Genomic DNA, 18,908 nt, shown 5'->3' with positions numbered 1-18,908 from the left:
ATGTCCCTCAACAGAGGAATGGATACAGAAAATGTGGTACACTTACACAGTAGAGTAGTAAGCAGCTATTAAAAACAATAAATTTATGAAATTCTTAGAGAAATGGATGGATCTGGATGATATTATCTTGAATGAGGTAATCCAATCACAAACAAACACACATGATATGCACTCACGGCTAAGTGGCTATTAGCCCAAAAGCTTGGAATACCCAAGCTACAATTGGACATGACTTTTAAGTCCTAAATCTGACAATGTTGTCTTATGGTCATATGTCCAGTTGAAACTAAGAATTAAGTGATATGTTCAGGCCAAATTGCATTTGTGTTTTGGCAGTTTCACCTCATCAGCTGTACTTGCTCAGTATTCTTGCAATTCACTAAGTAGATTAATCAAATACTATTGAACAACCTCAAAATTTACTTCACAAATTGATCATTTTCAGCATGATGAAATTAGGGTTTTTGCTAATCCTGAAGTAGGTGATTGTCCACATATTAGTTTTTCCTGACTGATAGGACTGAAAAAATAAAGGGGATCTATAGACCACATGTTTCTCTCTCTCTCTCTCTCTCTCTCTCTCTCTCTCTCTGTCTGTCTGTCTGTCTCTCTATGTTTAAGACTGTGTTTAGGTACATTACAGTATATGTGGCTGATTCACAATATAAGACCAATTTTTTGTTGTTGTTGTCACATCTCTCTTGATTAGTAATACAGATTCTGTACATATATATCATGTGCTTGGCACTAGGCTTCTGTACCGAGTGCCTTTACTGTCATAGTCACCCATTAGCTCTATGGAGAAATTGCAGTTTTGTAGCTTGGAAGCTGATATGTCTGGGTGTTCAAGAGCACTTTGAGGGAAGCTTCTTGGGAATTAATTTGGAGAAATTTCTGGGAATTGGGCAACAGTCTTGCAAGAATCAGCAGGATGCTTTCACAATGACTATCTTTTGTGTACCTGCAACAGTATCAAAAGAGAGGGCAGCTGAGGAAGAATACAAACACAACCTGCTCAGCTTTGAGACTTTGCTTCTCTGTTTTATTGTGATCTTAATTTTCATATATTTTTATTTTTCCATTTGAATAGTATGTTTCTTCACTGAAAAGTTGTTAAATGGCAGTTATATACATTTTAAAGGCAGACTGTGCCTTGTTTTTTACTCCACCTTGTAACATGCATACATTTATTTATGTGTGTTAAGCTCTCCTCTTTGGTCACAATGATACAGAGCCTGTAGACCAGCTTAAAGGGCTTAGTTCTTTCTACCCTTAACAAAAAGAGAACCACCAGAAATATTTTTACCTACAGTAATAAAATAGTTGGCTTTCTTCCATAGTAGTTTCCTTTATGTTCTCTTTCACCTCCCACAAAATAGCATCAATCTCATATGGTCCAAAAAGATTAAATGGAAACTCTACCAATTAATGAATTTGAAATTACATGCTGTTCTGAGGGGCATGATAAAATCTTATCCTGTCCCCACCACAAGGTGCCGGGGACATGAGTCCCTCATTTTTTCAGCAGAGCCATACACCATATGCTACCCACCCATTAATCACTTAATAGTTATCACAGTGACTGTCAGTCATAGTATCACAGTATTTATATTCAGGTAACCCTAATTTTACTTAATAAAGGCCTCCAGAAAACAAGACTACTGAAACCTACAACTTAAATATGCTAAAGAAAAGTTGTGAAGTGCTTTCTTTAAGAGAAGAGGTGAAGCAGTAAGATATTTTAGAACAGGTAGATCCTTGTCACATGACTTTATTAAAGTATATGTGATACTTGTTCTGTTGTTAGTTAATGTTGTTAATCTCTCAGTGTTCTTGACTTAGATAGGAATCTATAAATGCATATGCATGGTGGCATAGGTATTAGGACATGCACCACCTATAGGCTAGGATAGTATGTGGTCTCAGGCACCCAGTGTGGTGATGCTCTTGGAACCGCTGTTGGGGAACAAATGTATTTTAAAAGATTTGATTTTGCTGAAAGGACTCTGATATAGCTGTCTCTTGTGAGGCTATGCCAGTGCCTGGCTAATACAGAAGTAGATGCTCACAGTCATCTGTTGGATGGAACACAGGCCCCCAATGGAGGAGCTAGAGAAAGCACCCAAGGAGCTTAAGGGGTCTGCAACCCTATAGGTGGAACAACAATATGAACTAACTAGCCAGTACCCCCAGAGCTCGTGTCTCTAGCTATATATGTAGCAGAAGATGGCCTAGTCGGCCATCATTGGGAAGAGAGGCCCCTTGGTCTTGCAAACTTTATATGTCCCAGTACAGGGGAATGCCAGGGCCAAGAAGTGGGAGTGGGTGGGTAGGGAAGCAGGGGGAAGGGGGGAGTACAGGTAACTTTTGGGATAGCATTTGAAATGTAAATAAAGAAAATATCTAAAAAAAAAAAAAAAAAAAAAAAAGATTTGAGTCAATGGAGTAATTAAGAGGCAGTTGTAGTAATCCAGGCAAGAGATTTGCAACATATCTAAGAGAAGCAACAGTATGAAAAAAGGTGATTAATATTTTTGTTGTTGTTGTTGTTGTTTGATTTTTGAGACAGAATTTCTCTGTATATCCCTGGCTGTCCTGGAACTCACTTTGTAGACCAGGCTGGCCTCGAACTCAGAAATCCTCCTGCCTCTGCCTCCCAAGTGTTGGGATTAAAGGTGTGCGCCACAACCGCCTGGCCAAGAAAGGTAATTAAATTCCAGAAATATTTTGAAATTAAATTCAGCAGAATTTTCAGGATGAAGAGTCAGGTGTATAAGGAAGAAAAAAAGAAAAAAGATGTCACATATAAGTCTTGACTTTCTGAAAACCAAGAAGGCCACATTTGGTATAGAAATACAATGAGATCTTGAAGTCGGTCATGAACAGGTTTGGGTTACTCTTATGCTTCTGCTTTTAACAGCAACAAAAGCCTGAGGGCAACAGGAAAATCCATGGCAGCAAGATGGATAAATACATATGACATCAACTTGCTGAGATGTTTTATAACTTTAAGCTATAAGAGTACAAGGAATGTGATGTATGTGAAGAAAGATGGGGTATGAATATCAGTAATTGTAACCAAGTAAGGAAACACATGCAGAAAAGGTACAATATGAAAATACATGAACATTTTAACTATGATTCTACGAGGATAGTGGGATGGTGAATGGAATTCTTAAAGGTTAAATTTCCCATTTCAAAATAATTAACTTGGAAATTAAATTTTTATCAGGTTTATTTCTTACATCTTTGACTTATAATAACCTCAGTTTAAACACTTGCTCTTGTAACCTGATTTAAGAATAATTATTTGAAGTTTTTAAAAATGTGAATTTTTACTTTGTTGAAAAGTTAAGTGGGGGCAAATTCTTAAAAGTTAGCATTAGACATTTCCACCACATTATAACTGAGTTACTCAACACACCCACACTTCAGATTTTCACCTGTCACCTGTAAGTAATGCAGACTACCACAGGCACCTTCCTTCTCCTTGACACACTGAGATTCTTATAAAATGTTATCTATCCATGTAAAGCTTATATTTTGACTTTAAAATATGAAGATTTTCACTTTGATAGTCTTAAATAACTAGCTATATCCTTTAATATATACAGCTAATCCATTATGTCCACTATACCTTGATCAAGGATTTACTCCATGGTAGTATGCTGAGCAGATTTATGAATAACTGAATGTGTGATATTTTAGTTACACCTTATAAAATTGTTTAGTCAACTTTAATTAAAATTGTATTTAACAATATATACATATTTCATGTGTACTATTTTAGTGACTTCTTCCAAATGTATACTCACATAACAAGCACATTCAAGATATAAAACATTTCTATCACTCCAAAATATCTGCTTGAACCAATTCCCTGGCTCCAAACACCCAAAATCTTCCTTCTATCTCTCAAGATCAGTTTTATTATCTCTAGGATAGTATATAAGCGTCATCATATTCTGTATATTCTTTTAGGTCTGAGTGTTTTCACAGCGTGTGTTATTATTCATCTATGTTGTTGCTTGTGTGTATCACCTTTTGTTCTTTCTTGGAATTCAATTTATGAATATATTACTTGTCACTTTGTTCTCTAGTTAACAGACACATTGTTTCCAAAGTTTAGCTACTACAAGCATTTTTATTGTTTTTTTTTTCTGAACCTGTATTTTAATCTCACTAAAAATTACTGAGACCTATAATAAGTGCTTGCCTAGCTTCATCAGAGACTCGCAAACTATTTTCCAAAGTATGTATACTCTCTTCCACTGCCATTGGTAATGCAGGATTTTGTTCTATGTTCTTGCAATAATTTGTATTTAAATTACATTTACATGAAATATAATGACTTCTCAAAATCAAATGGCATCTTTTGATGCTAATATTATGATTAAACATCTTGTAATCTGTTAGCCATCCATACGTATATTTTGTGAACAGTGTCTTCACAACTTGTGATTATTTCTGTAGTAGATAGTTTGAGTACTAATCCTGTGTCAGGCATGTATTTGTTGCAAATATTACAGTCTGCAGGGGGGGTTTTGGTTTTAATCCTGTTGTTGTTTTATTTTTTGTTTGTTTGCTTGTTTTATTCTGTCCTGAGGATTTCCCTTAGCAGCCCAAGTTTTCCTCCAATTTGCATTCCTCCTGCTACAGGTTCCTGAGTACTAAAATTACATATCTGAGCCTTTTAAAATTATAATTTATTTATTTACTTTATGTGTATATGAGTATATGTGCAAGCAAACCCTGGTGGAGATGTCAGAGGACAATCTATAGGAGTTCTACACTCCTACTGTATGAGCTCTGGGGTTGCTTTAAGATCCTCAGACTTGGTTACAAGTGCCTTTACTTGCTAAGAGCTCTTGCCAGGGTGTTCTGTTATGGTTTATATGTGTGTGCCCTAAGAAACTTTTGTTTACATTAAAGTTACAAATGTTTATTGTCTTTGTGATAATTTGCTTCATTTACATTTCAGTTGGTTATCCATGTAGAATCATTTCTGAGTAGTGTAGTACAAGGGGTAAGATGAAAGTTCTGTTGTTTTGTATTTGACTTTAGTATGAGTTAAGATGAAAGGTTAGGGGAGTGGCTGGAACAGGATCCTTCCAGTCTCCATCTGCACCAGGGAGCTGGGGCTGTTCCACAGCCCTCTGTATACAGGTCCTACTAGGAGAGAGCTGGTCTCCCAGGAGTGCTCTCACTCCTAAGCTCAGGATTTCTCTCCAATAACTATCCAAAGCTGGACCAGACAGGGTTGCAAAGGGCATGAGAACAGGGGAGCAGCTGGAACAGGATCTTTCCAGTCTCCATTTGCACCTTGGAGCTAAGGCTGTACTACAGCCCTCCACACCCAAACCCTGCCCAGGAGAGAGCTGGTCTTTCTAGGAGTGCTGACGAAGGCTTACAGGCCCACAGGAGGGACAAGAGTCAGCAAGACTAACAACAGAGATAACCAGATGGCGAGAGGCAAGCACAAGAACCTTACCAACAGAACCGAAGGCTACTTGGCATCATCAGAACCCAATTCTCCCACCACAGCAAGTACTGGATACCCCAACACACTGGAAAAGCAAGATTTGGATTGAATTATGATGCTGATTGAGAACTTTAAGGAGGACAGAAATAACTTCCTTAAAGAAATGTAGGAGAACACAGGTAAATAGGTAGAAGCCCTTAAAGAGGAAACAAAAAGAAACCCTTAAAGAATTACAGGAAAACACAACCAAACAGGTGATGGAATTGAACAAAACCATCCAGGATCTAAAGATGGAAGTAGAAAAAATAAAGAAATCACAAACGCAGACAACTCTGGAGATAGAAAACCTAGGAAAGAGATCAGGAGGCATAGATGCAAGCGTCACCAATACAAGAGATAGAAGAGAAAATCTCAGGTATAGAAGATACCATAGAAAACATAGACACAACAGTCAAGAACATGCAAAATGCAAAATTCTCTTAACCCAAAACATCCAGGAAATCCAGGACACAATGAGAAGACCAAACCAAGGAAAATAGATATAGAAGAGAGCAGATTCCCAACTTAAAGAGCCAATAAATATCTTCAACAAAATTATAGAAGAAAACTTCCCTAACCTAAAATTAAAGAGCTGCTCATGAACATACAAGAAACCTACAGAACTCCAAATAGATTGGATAAGAAAAGAAATTCCTCTCATCACATAATAGTCAAAACACCAAACACACTAAACAAAGAAAAAGCAGTAAGGGAAAAAGGTCAAGTAACATATAAAGGCAGATCTATCAGAATTACACCAGACTTCTTACCAGAGATTATAAAAGCCAGGAGATCCTGTGCAGATGTTATACAGACCCTAAAAGAACACAAGTGCCAGCCCAAGCTACTATACCCAGAAAAACTCTCAATTAACGTTGATGGAGAAACCAAGATATTTTCATGACAAAAACAAATTTACACAATATCTTTCCACAAATCCAGCCCTACAAAGGATAATAAATGGAAAACTCCAACACAAGGAGGGAAACTACACCCTAGAAAAATCAAGAAAATAATCTTTTAACAAACCAAAAAGACAGCCACATAAACATAATTCCACCTCTAACAACAAAAATAACAGGAAGCAACAATCACTTTTCTTTAATATCTCTTAATGTCAATGGACTCAATTCCCCAATAAAAAGACATAGATTAACAGACTGGATAGGTAAACAAGACCCAACATTTAGCAGCATACAGGAAACCCATCTCAGTGTCAAAGACAGATACTACCTCAGAATAAAAGGCTGGAAAACAATTTTCCAAGCAAATGGTCCCAAGAAACAAGCTGGAGTAGCTATTCTAATATTGAATAAAATGGTCTTTTACCTAAAAGTTATCAAAAAAGATAAGGAAGGAGACTAAATACTCATCAAAGGAAAAATCTACCAAGAAGAACTATAATGACTATCGTTGTTGCTGAGATATGTTTCTTGTACACAGCAGAGTGATGGATTCTCTTTGTGTATTCATTTTGTTAGCCTATTCTTTTTACTGGCCATTTAAGTCTATTAATGTTGAAAGATATTAATAAAAAAAAAGAAAGATATTAATGACCAGTTTGTTACTTCCTGGTATTTTGATATTGGTTCGTGGTAGTGTGTTTCTCTTCTTTTGGATTTAATGGTGTGTAATTATTTATTTCCTGTGTATTCTTGAGTTTAATTTGCCTCACTGGGTTGGAGTTTTCCTTCTAGTAACCTCTGTATGTTACCTCTGTATAGCTGGTTTAGTAGAAAGGTATTGTTTAAATTTGGTTTTATCATGGAATATAACATAATGGTTTCTCTATCTATGGTGACTGAATGTTTTGCTAGGATGACTGCTAGGTGATCTCTTAGAATTTACAAGCACTGCCCCGACCCTTCTAAAGCTTTCGAGTCTCAGATGAGAAATCAGGTATAATTCTGATAGTTATGATTTTATATGTTCCCTGGCCTTTTCCCTTGTGGCTTTAAAATTTTTCTCTTTGCTCTGTATATTTAATGTGTTGATTATTATGTAGCAGGTCCAGTCTACTTGATGTTCTGTAATTCTTGTACATTTATAGGCATCTCTTTCTTTAGGTTAGGGATATTTTCTTCTATGATATTGTTGAAGACGTTTTCTGGGCCTTTGAGCTGTGAATCATCTTCTTCTCCTATCATTCCTTGTATGGTCTTTTCATAATGTCCCAGATTTCCTGGATGTTTTCTGACATGAACTTTTTAAATTTTGCATTTTTTGACCAATATATTGATTTCTTCTATCGTATCTTTTACACCTGAAATTCACTATTCCATCTCCTGTATTCTGATTGCTTCAGTGTGTGTGTGTGTGTGTGTGTGTGTGTGTGTGTGTGTGTGTGTGTTTTATTGCTTCTATTTCACTTTTTAGGTCTTAGAGAGTTGTATTCATATCCTTCACCTGTTTATATTTTCCCGTATTCCTTTATTTTTATTTGCCTCCTCTTTTAATGCTTCTACCTGCTTGGGTGTATTTTCGTGTATTCTTTAAAAGGATTTATTCATTTCCTCTTTAAAGATCTTTATCATCTTTATAAGATTGGATTTAAGATCATCTTCTTGTGCTTCATTTTCATTAGGATATCCAGGGTTAGCTGTAGCAGAATAGATAGCCAGGCTCTGGTAGTGCCATATTGCTTGTTGATTCTGATTTTATGCTGTCCTTTAGACATCTGTTTTCCATGATGGCAGGACTTAAGAAAACCGGGCAAGGGGGTGGGGAGAAGCCATGAGCCAGACAATGGAGGATAGGATCCCTGACTCTGCTGGCTCTGCCTCAGGCAGGCACCACTGGCAAGGGATTGGTGGAGCAATATTCCAATCTGGTAGTTCTTGAGTCTCCACAGGTATTCATGGAGAAGCAGGATGCTTTTGGGGTACTGCAAGGCTCCTTAGAACCCAGAGCTGAGTTCAATTCACCTCTTCAGGTTGTGTCCAGGGAAGACCAGCTGAAAATGCATTGTTGGGGGAGAGTTTTAAGCTGATTAATCTTACCTCCCCCCACCCCAAGGCCTCCATGGGGGAGCAAGATGTTCTTGGGGTCCTGCAAGGCTCCTCAGGATCAAAGAAGCAGCATATTAAAATATTTAAATCTGATTGAAAGAGAACAAGGAGAGGTATATGGTAGGGAGGGAAGGGTAGGGGGAGTGATGTAATTATATAATAATCTAAAGTAATACAACTAATTTTTAAAAATTTAAATCTGAACTTTTATAAGCATACGTATCCTTCTGTTTTTAAGAGTGGTGCAGTAGTTCAGAGTGATCTTTGGAATAAAGAAATCTGTATTGAAAAATCCACTTCTTAATTCTCTTAGGCTCTCTGCTTTCGGAAAACATAATCTAACCCTCACATCACGTATTTGTTTTAATGAGGAAGAAATGTAAAAGACATGTATGATTATACTGAGATTTTAATGTATCTTTTAATTTTTTTCTTTTTTTACAGAAGAGGATAAATATAATATCTATTCACCTTTGCTCTTCAAGTATTTCATGGCAGAAGGAATCATCAATGGGCATACTCTGTTGGTTGCATCTGCCAAAGAAAATCCTGCCAAAATTTTACAGGTATAGAATATAGTAATTCAACATATATTTAAATGCTTCATGAAAAATAATGTACATAAAAGCAAGGCATGTCTTTACAAATTATATTTAGACACATTACTAGAATGTGGGATTTTTGGTTTTTTGGATTTTTGGGTTTTTGGGTTTTTTTGGTTTTTGTTTTTTTTGTTTTTTTTGTTTTTTTGTTGTTGTTTTTTAGTTTTGTTTTTTTTTTTTGTTTTGTTTTTTGTTTTTTGTTTTTTTGAAACAGGGTTTCTCTGTGTAGCCCTGGCTGTCCTGGAACTTACTCTGTAGACCAGGCTGGCCTTGAACTCAGAAATTCGCCTGCCTCTGCCTCCCAAGTGCTGTGATTAAAGGTGTGCGCCACCACCGCCTGGCTGAGGTGGGTTGTTTTGTTTGTTTGTTTGCTTGTTTGTTTGTTTCCTAGTCAGATCTCACTCTAGACCCTGGCTATCTTCAAACTCACAGCAGTGATTTTGTCCACTGTGAAATGATTCCCACAGGTATGACCTACTTTAGTTGTCATTGTTGTTGTAGTGAAAATGGTTTAGATCACTTTTTCTGTAAGTAAACATTGTAGTATTTTCAGCTATAATCTCTGTGCTACCAGAATTTACTCAGAGCCAAAATTTCTATGTGCTTTAACCAGCATCTACCTCCCTGTTTCACTCTCTGTCTAACCTCAGGAAATCACTGTGTTACTTTCTACCATTGTGGGTATTTTGAATTTAGGAGTGTGCTCTAATGATAACATATTCTTTCCCACTTGGAACGTTTATCAAAAATATTCAGATTATTGCTTCAAACCGTAAAGGTGTAAACAGTAGTTATACTTTTATTTTTTTTTCCATTTTTTATTAGGTATTTAGCTCATTTACATTTCCAATGCTATACTAAAAGTCCCCCATACCCACCCACCCCCACTCCCCTACCAACCCACTCCCCCTTTTTGGCCCTGGCGTTCCCCTGTACTGGGGCATACAAAGTTTACGTGTCCAATGGGCCTCTCTTTCCAGTGATGGCCTATTAGGCCATCTTTTGTTACATATGCAGCTAGAGTCAAGAGATCCGGGGTACTGGTTAGTTCATAATGTTGTTCCACCTATAGGGTTGCAGATCCCTTTAGCTCCTTGGGTTCTTTCTCTAGCTCCTCCATTGGGAGCCCTGTGATCCATCCATTAGCTGACTGTGAGCATCCACTTCTGAGTTTGCTAGGCCCCGGCATAGTCTCACAAGAGAGAGCTACATCTGGGTCCTTTCAATAAAATCTTGCTAGGGTATGCAATGGTGTCAGCGTTTGGATGCTGATTATGGGGTGGATCCCTGGATATGGCAGTCTCTACATGGTCCATCCTTTCATCTCAGCTCCAAACTTTGTCTCTGTAACTCCTTCCATGGGTGTTTTGTTCCCAATTCTAAGGAGGGGCATAGTGTCGACACTTCAGTCTTCATTCTTCTTGAGTTTCATGTGTTTAGCAAATTGTACCTTATATCTTGGGAATCCTAGGTTTGGGGCTAATATCCACTTATCAGTGAGTACATATTGTGTGAGTTCCTTTGTGAATGTGTTACCTCACTCAGGATGATGCCCTCCAGGTCCATCCATTTGGCTAGGAATTTCATAAATTCATTCTTTTTAATAGCTGAGTAGTACTCCATTGTGTAGATGTACCACATTTTCTGTATCCATTCCTCTGTTGAGGGGCATCTGGGTTCTTTCCAGCTTCTGGCTATTATAAATAAGGCTGCTATGAACATAGTGGAGCATGTATCCTTCATACCAGTTGGGGCATCTTCTGGATAAATGCCCAGGAGAAGTATTGCTGGATCCTCCGGTAGTACTATGTCCAATTTTCTGAGGAACCGCCAGACTGATTTCCAGAGTGGTTGTACAAGCCTGCAATCCCACCAACAATGGAGGAGTGTTCCTCTTTCTCCACATCCACGCCAGCATCTGCTGTCACCTGAATTTTTGATCTTAGACATTCTGACTGGTGTGAGGTGGAATCTCAGGGTTGTTTTGATTTGCATTTCCCTGATGATTAAGGATGTTGAACATTTTTTCAGGTGCTTCTCTGCCATTCGGTATTCCTCAGGTGAGAACTCTTTGTTCAGTTCTGAGCCCCATTTTTTAATGGGGTTGTTCGATTTTCTGAAGTCCACCTTCTTGAGTTCTTTATATATGTTGGATATTAGCCCCCTATCTGATTTAGGATAGGTAAAGATCCTTTCCCAATCTGTTGGTGGTCTTTTTGTCTTGTTGACGGTGTCTTTTGCCTTGCAGAAACTTTGGAGTTTCATTAGGTCCCATTTGTCAATTCTCGATCTTACAGCACATGCCATTGCTGTTCTGTTCAGGAATTTTTCCCCTGTGCCCATATCTTCAAGGCTTTTCCCCACTTTCTCCTCTATAAGTTTCAGTGTCTCTGGTTTTATGTGAAGTTCTTTGATCCACTTAGATTTGACCTTAGTACAAGGAGATAAGTATGGATCGATTCGCATTCTTCTACATGATAACAACCAGCTGTGCCAGCACCAATTGTTGAAAATGCTGTCTTTCTTCCACTGGATGGTTTTAGCTCCCTTGTCGAAGATCAAGTGACCATAGGTGTGTGGGTTCATTTCTGGGTCTTCAATTCTATTCCATTGGTCTACTTGTCTGTTTCTATACAAGTACCATGCAGTTTTTATCACAATTGCTCTGTAGTAAAGCTTTAGGTCAGGCATGGTGATTCCACCAGAGGTTCTTTTATCCTTGAGAAGACTTTTTGCTATCCTAGGTTTTTTGTTATTCCAGATGAATTTGCAAATTGCTCCTTCTAATTCGTTGAAGAATTGAGTTGGAATTTTGATGGGGATTGCATTGAATCTGTAGATTGCTTTTGGCAAGATAGCCATTTTGACAATGTTGATCCTGCCAATCCATGAGCATGGGAGATCTTTCCATCTTCTGAGATCTTCTTTAATTTCTTTCTTCAGAGATTTGAAGTTTTTATCATACAGATCTTTCACCTCCTTAGTTAGAGTTACGCCAAGATATTTTATACTATTTGTGACTATTGAGAAGGGTGTTGTTTCCCTAATTTCTTTCTCAGCCTGTTTATTCTTTGTATAGAGAAAGGCCATTGACTTGTTTGAGTTTATTTTATATCCAGCTACTTCACCGAAGCTGCTTATCAGGTTTAGGAGTTCTCTGGTAGAATTTTTAGGGTCACTTATATATACTATCATATCATCTGCAAAAAGTGATATTTTGACTTCCTCTTTTCCAATTTGTATCCCCTTGATCTTCTTTTGTTGTCGAATTGCTCTGGCTAATACTTCAAGTACTATGTTGAAAAGATAGGGAGAAAGTGGGCAGCCTTGTCTAGTCCCTGATTTTAGTGGGATTGCTTCCAGCTTCTCTCCATTTACTTTGATGTAGGCTACTGGTTTGCTGTAGATTGCTTTTATCATGTTTAGGTATGGGCCTTGAATTCCTGATCTTTCCAAAACTTTTATCATGAATGGGTGTTGAATCTTGTCAAATGCTTTTTCTGCATCTAACGAGATGATCATGTGGTTTTTGTCTTTGAGTTTGTTTATATAATGGATTACATTGATGGATTTTCGTATATTAAACCATCCCTGCATTCCTGGAATAAAACCTACTTGGTCAGGATGGATGATTGCTTTAATATGTTCCTGGATTCGGTTAGCAAGAATTTTATTGCATATTTTTGCATCGATATTCATAAGAGAAATTGGTCTGAAGTTCTCTATCTTTGTTGAATCTTTCTGTGGTTTAGGTATCAGAGTAATAGTGGCTTCATAAAATGAGTTGGGTAGAGTACCTTCTACTTCTATTTTGTGAAATAGTTTGTGCAGAACTGGAATTAGATCTTCTTTGAAGGTCTGATAGAACTCTGCACTAAACCCGTCTGGTCCTGGGCTTTTTTTGGCTGGGAGACTATTAATAACTGCTTCTATTTCTTTAGGTGATATGGGACTATTTAGATGGTCAACTTGATCCTGACTCAACTTTGGTACCTGGTATCTGTCCAGAAATTTGTCCATTTCGTCCAGGTTTTCCAGTTTTGTTGAGTATAACCTTTTGTAGAAGGATCTGATGGTGTTTTGGATTTCTTCAGGATCTGTTGTTATGTCTCCCTTTTCATTTCTAATTTTGTTAATTAGGATTTTGTCCCTGTGCCCTTTAGTAAGTCTAGCTAAGGGTTTATCTATCTTGTTGATTTTCTCAAAGAACCAACTCCTCATTTGGTTAATTCTTTGAATAGTTCTTCTTGTTTCCACTTGGTTGATTTCACCCCTGAGTTTGATTATTTCCTGCCGTCTACTCCTCTTGGGTGAATTTGCTTCCTTTTTTTCTAGAGCTTTTAGATGTGTTGTCAAGCTGCTAGTATGTGCTCTCTCCCGTTTCTTTTTGGAAGCACTCAGAGCTATGAGTTTCCCTCTTAGAAATGCTTTCATTGTGTCCCAAAGGTTTGGGTACGTTGTGGCTTCATTTTCATTAAACTCTAAAAAGTCTTTAATTTCTTTCTTTATTCCTTCCTTGACCAAGGTATCATTGAGAAGAGTGTTGTTCAGTTTCCACGTGAATGTTGGCTTTCCATTATTTATGTTGTTATTGAAGATCAGTCTTAGGCCATGGTGGTCTGATAGAATACATGGGACAATTTCAATATTTTTGTATCTGTTAAGGCCTGTTTTGTGGCCAATTATATGGTCAATTTTGGAGAAGGTCCCGTGAGGTGCTGAGAAGAAGGTATATCCTTTTGTTTTAGGATAAAATGTTCTGTAGATATCTGTTAGGTCCATTTGTTTCATAACTTCTGTTAGTTTCACTGTGTCCCTGTTTAGTTTCTGTTTCCACGATCTGTCCCTTGATGAAAGTGGTGTGTTGAAGTCTCCCACTATTATTGTGTGAGGTGCAATGTGTGCTTTGAGCTTTACTAAAATGTCTTTAATGAATGTGGCTGCCCTTGCATTTGGAGTGTAAATATTCAGAATTGAGAGTTCCTCTTGGAGGATTTTACCTTTGATGAGAATGAAGTGTCCCTCCTTGTCTTTTTTGATAACTTTGGGTTGGAAGTCGATTTTATCCGATATTAGAATGGCTACTCCAGCTTGTTTCTTCAGACCATTTGCTTGGAAAATTGTTTTCCAGCCTTTCACTCTGAGGTAGTGTCTGTCTTTTTCCCTGAGATGGGTTTCCTGTAAGCAACAGAATGTTGGGTCCTGTTTGTGTAGCCAGTCTGTTAGTCTATGTCTTTTTATTGGGGAATTGAGTCCATTGATATTAAGAGATATTAAGGAAAAGTAATTGTTGCTTCCTTTTATTTTTGTTGTTAGAGTTGGCATTCTGTTCTTGTGGCTGTCTTCTTTTTGGTTTGTTGACGGATTACTTTCTTGTTTGTTCTAGGGCGTGATTTCCGTCCTTGTATTGCTTCTTTTCTGTTATTATCCTTTGAAGGGCTGGATTCGTGGAAAGATATTGTGTGAATTTGTTTTTGTCGTGGAATACTTTGGTTTCTCCATCTATGGTAATTGAGAGTTTGGCCGGGTATAGTAGCCTGGGCTGGCATTTGTGTTCTCTTAGTGTCTGTATAACATCTGTCCAGGCTCTTCTTGCTTTCATAGTCTCTGGTGAAAAGTCTGGTGTAATTCTGATAGGCCTTCCTTTATATGTTACTTGACCTTTCTCCCTTACTGCTTTTAATATTCTATGTTTATTTAGTGCATTTGTTGTTCTGATTATTATGTGTCGGGAGGAATTTCTTTTCTGGTCCAGTCTATTTGGAGTTCTGTAGGCTTCTTGTATGATCATGGGCATCTCTTTCTTTATGTTTGGGAAGTTTTCTTCAATTATTTTGTTGAAGATGTTTGCTGGTCCTTTGAGTTGAAAATCTTCATTCTCATCCACTCCTATTATGCGTAGGTTTGGTCTTCTCATTGTGTCCTGGATTTCCTGGATGTTTTGAGTTAGGATCCTTTTGCATTTTGTATTTTCTTTGACTGTTGTGTCGATGTTCTCTATGGAATCTTCTGCACCTGAGATTCTCTCTTCCATTTCTTGTATTCTGTTGCTGATGCTGGCATCTATGGTTCCAGATCTCTTTCCTAGCGTTTCTATCTCCAGCGTTGCCTCGCTTTGGGTTTTCTTTACTGTGTCTACTTCCCCTTTTAGTTCTAGTATGGTTTTGTTCATTTCCATTACCTGTTTGGATGTGTTTTCCTGTTTTTCTTTAAGGACTTCTACCTGTTTGGCTGTGTTTTCCTGCTTTTCTTTAAGGGCCTGTAACTCTTTAGCAGTGCTCCCCTGTAATTCTTTAAGTGACTTATGAAAGTCCTTCTTGATGTCCTCTATCATCATCATGAAAAATGCTTTCAAATCTGGGTCTAGATTTTCAGTTGTGTTGGGGTGCCCAGGACTAGGTGGGGTGGGAGTGCTGCGTTCTGATGATGGTGAGTGGTCTTGATTTTTGTTAGTAGGATTCTTACGTTTGCCTTTCGCCATCTGGTAATCTCTGAAGCTAGCTGTTATAGTTGTCTCTGTTAAGAGCTTGTACTTCAGGTGACTCTGTTAGCCTCTATAAGCAGACCTGGGAGGGTAGCACTCTCCTTGGTTTCAGTGGGTAGAGTATTCCCTGCAGGAAAGCACTCTTCTTGCAGGGAAGGTACCCAGATATCTGGTGTTTGAACCGGACTCCTGGCAGAAGTTGTGTTCCACTCACTAGAGGTCTTAGGATCCCGTGAGGAATCCTGTGTGGGCCCTTGCGGGTGTCAGGCAACTCCGCTGGCCAGGAAGCCCTGGGCTGGAGTGGAGCGGAAGGGGCTTTTGTCCCGGGTCAGGCCCGGGCAGTCTGCTTCCTTATGTACCGCAGTCTCAGGTTCCGCGCGATTGGATTGGGGCAGGCGCTGTGTTCCACTCACCAGAGGTCTTAGGATCCCGTGGGGAGTCCCGTGTGGGCCCTTGCGGGTGTCAGGCGACTCTGCTGGCAAGGTAGCCCGGGGCTCGAGTCGAGTGGAAGGGACTTGTGCCCCAGATCAGGCCCGGGTAGCCTGCTTCCCTATGTACCGCAGTCTCAGGTTCCGTGCGATTGGATTGGGGCAGGCGCTGTGTTCCACTCACCAGAGGTCTTGGGATCCCGTGGAGAATCCTGTGGGGGCCCTTGCCGGTGTCAGGCAACTCCGCTGGCCAGGAAGCCCTGGGCTGGAGTGGAGCGGAAGGGGCTTTTGTCCCGGGTCAGGCCCGGGTAGCCTGCTTCCCTATGTACCGCAGTCTCAGGTTCCGCGCGATTGGATTGGGGCCGGCGCTGTGTTCCACTCACCAGAGGTCTTAGGATCCCGTGGGGAGTCCCGTGTGGGCCCTTGCGGGTGTTGGGCAAGACTCTGCTGGCAAGGTAGCCCGGGGCTCGAGTCGAGTGGAAGGGACTTGTGCCCCCTAGTTATACTTTTATAACATGAAGATTTGGTACTTTGTTTTGAAATTCTTTTCTTTATAAGTAGCCCAGAACAAGTAATTTTTATTTAAATGCCAATTTTGTTTTCTATAATTGAATATTTATCAAGAATATATTTAATGGAGAATAAAATTTAATGTATGGTATTATGGTTTTTAGGAAAGAAACTATTTACTTAAACAAAAAACCCATAAAATCACTCTATTGTAAGAAACTCAAATAAAGACATCACACAGCTAGATTATGGTAGGCACAAACACTTGCCCAGTCCTAAACTGTACTTTCCATTGAATTTCTATGAATTTGGATATCCATTCTAAAGGCCATGGAACTTTACTAAGGGTTTTATACTTCCAATGTCAATTACATTTTTATACATCTATCCACCACAAAAAAAGAAAAGACTGCCAGAATTGAACCTAGAATAAAATTAGCTTTAAGTACTCTTCCCTGACTCTTGTAGCCACTTGCCTATCTCTTTTAATAATACATTTTTGTTTTTTAAGGAGCAGACAGTTCAGAAATGATAGGTACTTGCATAAGCCTGGTGCCCTGAGTTTAATTCTATAACTGACATAAAGACAGAGGGGAAAAACCTACTTCACAAAGTTGTCCTCTGACTGTCATGTGGATTCCATGATACACATTCCACACTTACATCCTACACATACACACATGCATACAATAAAAATAAATGAGATTAAAAATTACTTTTATTTTAATAGTATTATTTGTGTTTAACAATAACCGTGTGTGTGTATGTGTGTGTGTGTACTCAATGATTATATTAAGTAGTATGTATATTTAACTTTGTTCTTGGTAAATAGAATTATTTAATGATTCATTTTAAAATATTTTAATTTGTGTCCTTATATTTCATACAGCCCTCTTCAATTTAGCATAGATTCTTATACGTAGTAATATTTCCTAAACTTTCAGGAATCTCATTTTTTATATTTCTTATATTTGATATGGAAAAGAAGCAGAATTTGGTTTTAAACAGACACCATTCTCCTCTCCTGTGAAAAATGCAAACGTGTTTTAATGTATGTATATTTAATGTGGTCCACTTAGTATTTATATGTGTTTAAAATATAATGGATTATAAAAGCGTAAGTGCCAAATGTTTCAATTATTCATATACTTTATAATACCCATATAGAAATATTTTAGTATCTCTTTGAAAAGAATAAACAAATATTTTATAGTATAAATTGAGATGTTAAATATTGATACAGGTAAGTAGGTTTTCTAAATAGTATTTTTTTTAGAATTTCGCTTTGTCCAACGCCAATATCATTATACTTAAATCTTCATTGTTATCTAAAGGTTCAATAATGAGTGACCAAAATCAAGGTATTAGCAGTGTTTAGAAATACAGTACAAGAAAAATAATGTGGTAATTGCTTAGTTCTAATTTCTCAAACGTATAACCAAGGCAAATATTTCTGGTCAAAGAAGAGAGGAAAGACAATCTTATAGACCATAATTATCTTAAAACTGTATAACTGAAAGACAAGAGATAAAAAGCCTCATCAGCTGCCGAAGATATATTATATAACCACCCAGCAATTTATCCATCATCCTTTGAGAACATATTCATGCCTATTGTAGTCAGAGCTCCTTCAGGAAGCCGACATTAAAATGTAGCTTTGAGAAATTATACCCCTTAGTGAATCTTATAGAACAGTATATGTGGTGTTGTGAAATCTTTAAAAAACACACAGTGAAAGTGTTTCGTAGTTAACATTTTTTTATCTAAAAGAATATTCTTGATAATCTCAACCCTAATGGATGAGTATTGCCCAAGAAAATTTACTTCCTAAGGAATTTTTTCTAAAATAGTAAAAAAAAAAAAAAATCCATTTTTATAAAAATATATTTAAACATTTAGCAGTAGGTTTTTTCATTTAATGAAAATAATATATGCATATAAACCTTGAAAGTTGAAGATACTAGTATTTTCTATTAAATTCATTTTATAGGTTTAATATCATTTGTTGATATATCTGTGTAATTTAAGAAAATATTCAAAAGTAAGTGCTGATTCGTTTTATAGCAAGTTCAGTGTTAAAACTTCAGTTGCATACTTCTTCATGATGGCATGCCAGATCAGTGATGTCCATGAAGCAGAACGTGTGTAATATCTGGAGGAAAGGCTGATTTCCTTTCATTTGTTGCAATAAATTTTTGACTTGTTTTTATTTTTTTTAAAATGCAATATGTCCTGTCTCCAACATCAGCCAGGATTGCTTCAGGCCAGATTGAATGGTGAATTTTTAAATATGTAATCAGAACAGCTATGTGACTACTGTCTGGAGCATCCTAATTTGATGTTTTAAAAAGGCTT

The 18,908-nt window shown here is 37.7% G+C and overlaps 1 protein-coding gene across 1 annotated transcript in view; it reads left to right on the top strand.

Moving 5' to 3' along the window:
• Elp4 (elongator acetyltransferase complex subunit 4) overlaps positions 1 to 18,908 on the top strand; it is a 207,245-nt gene that overhangs the window by 29,511 nt on the left and 158,826 nt on the right. The window contains exon 3 of the mRNA NM_023876.4: positions 8,974 to 9,095. Within this exon, the coding sequence (NP_076365.2) occupies positions 8,974 to 9,095 (122 nt within the window). The remainder of the gene's footprint in view (positions 1 to 8,973; positions 9,096 to 18,908) is intronic.

This window comes from Mus musculus, chromosome 2 (assembly GCF_000001635.26).
Source record: "Mus musculus strain C57BL/6J chromosome 2, GRCm38.p6 C57BL/6J".
NCBI classification, from domain to species: Eukaryota; Metazoa; Chordata; class Mammalia; order Rodentia; family Muridae; genus Mus; species Mus musculus.
Note: the sequence above shows the minus strand (reverse complement) of the source record. Positions and strands in the feature narration are given on the sequence as shown.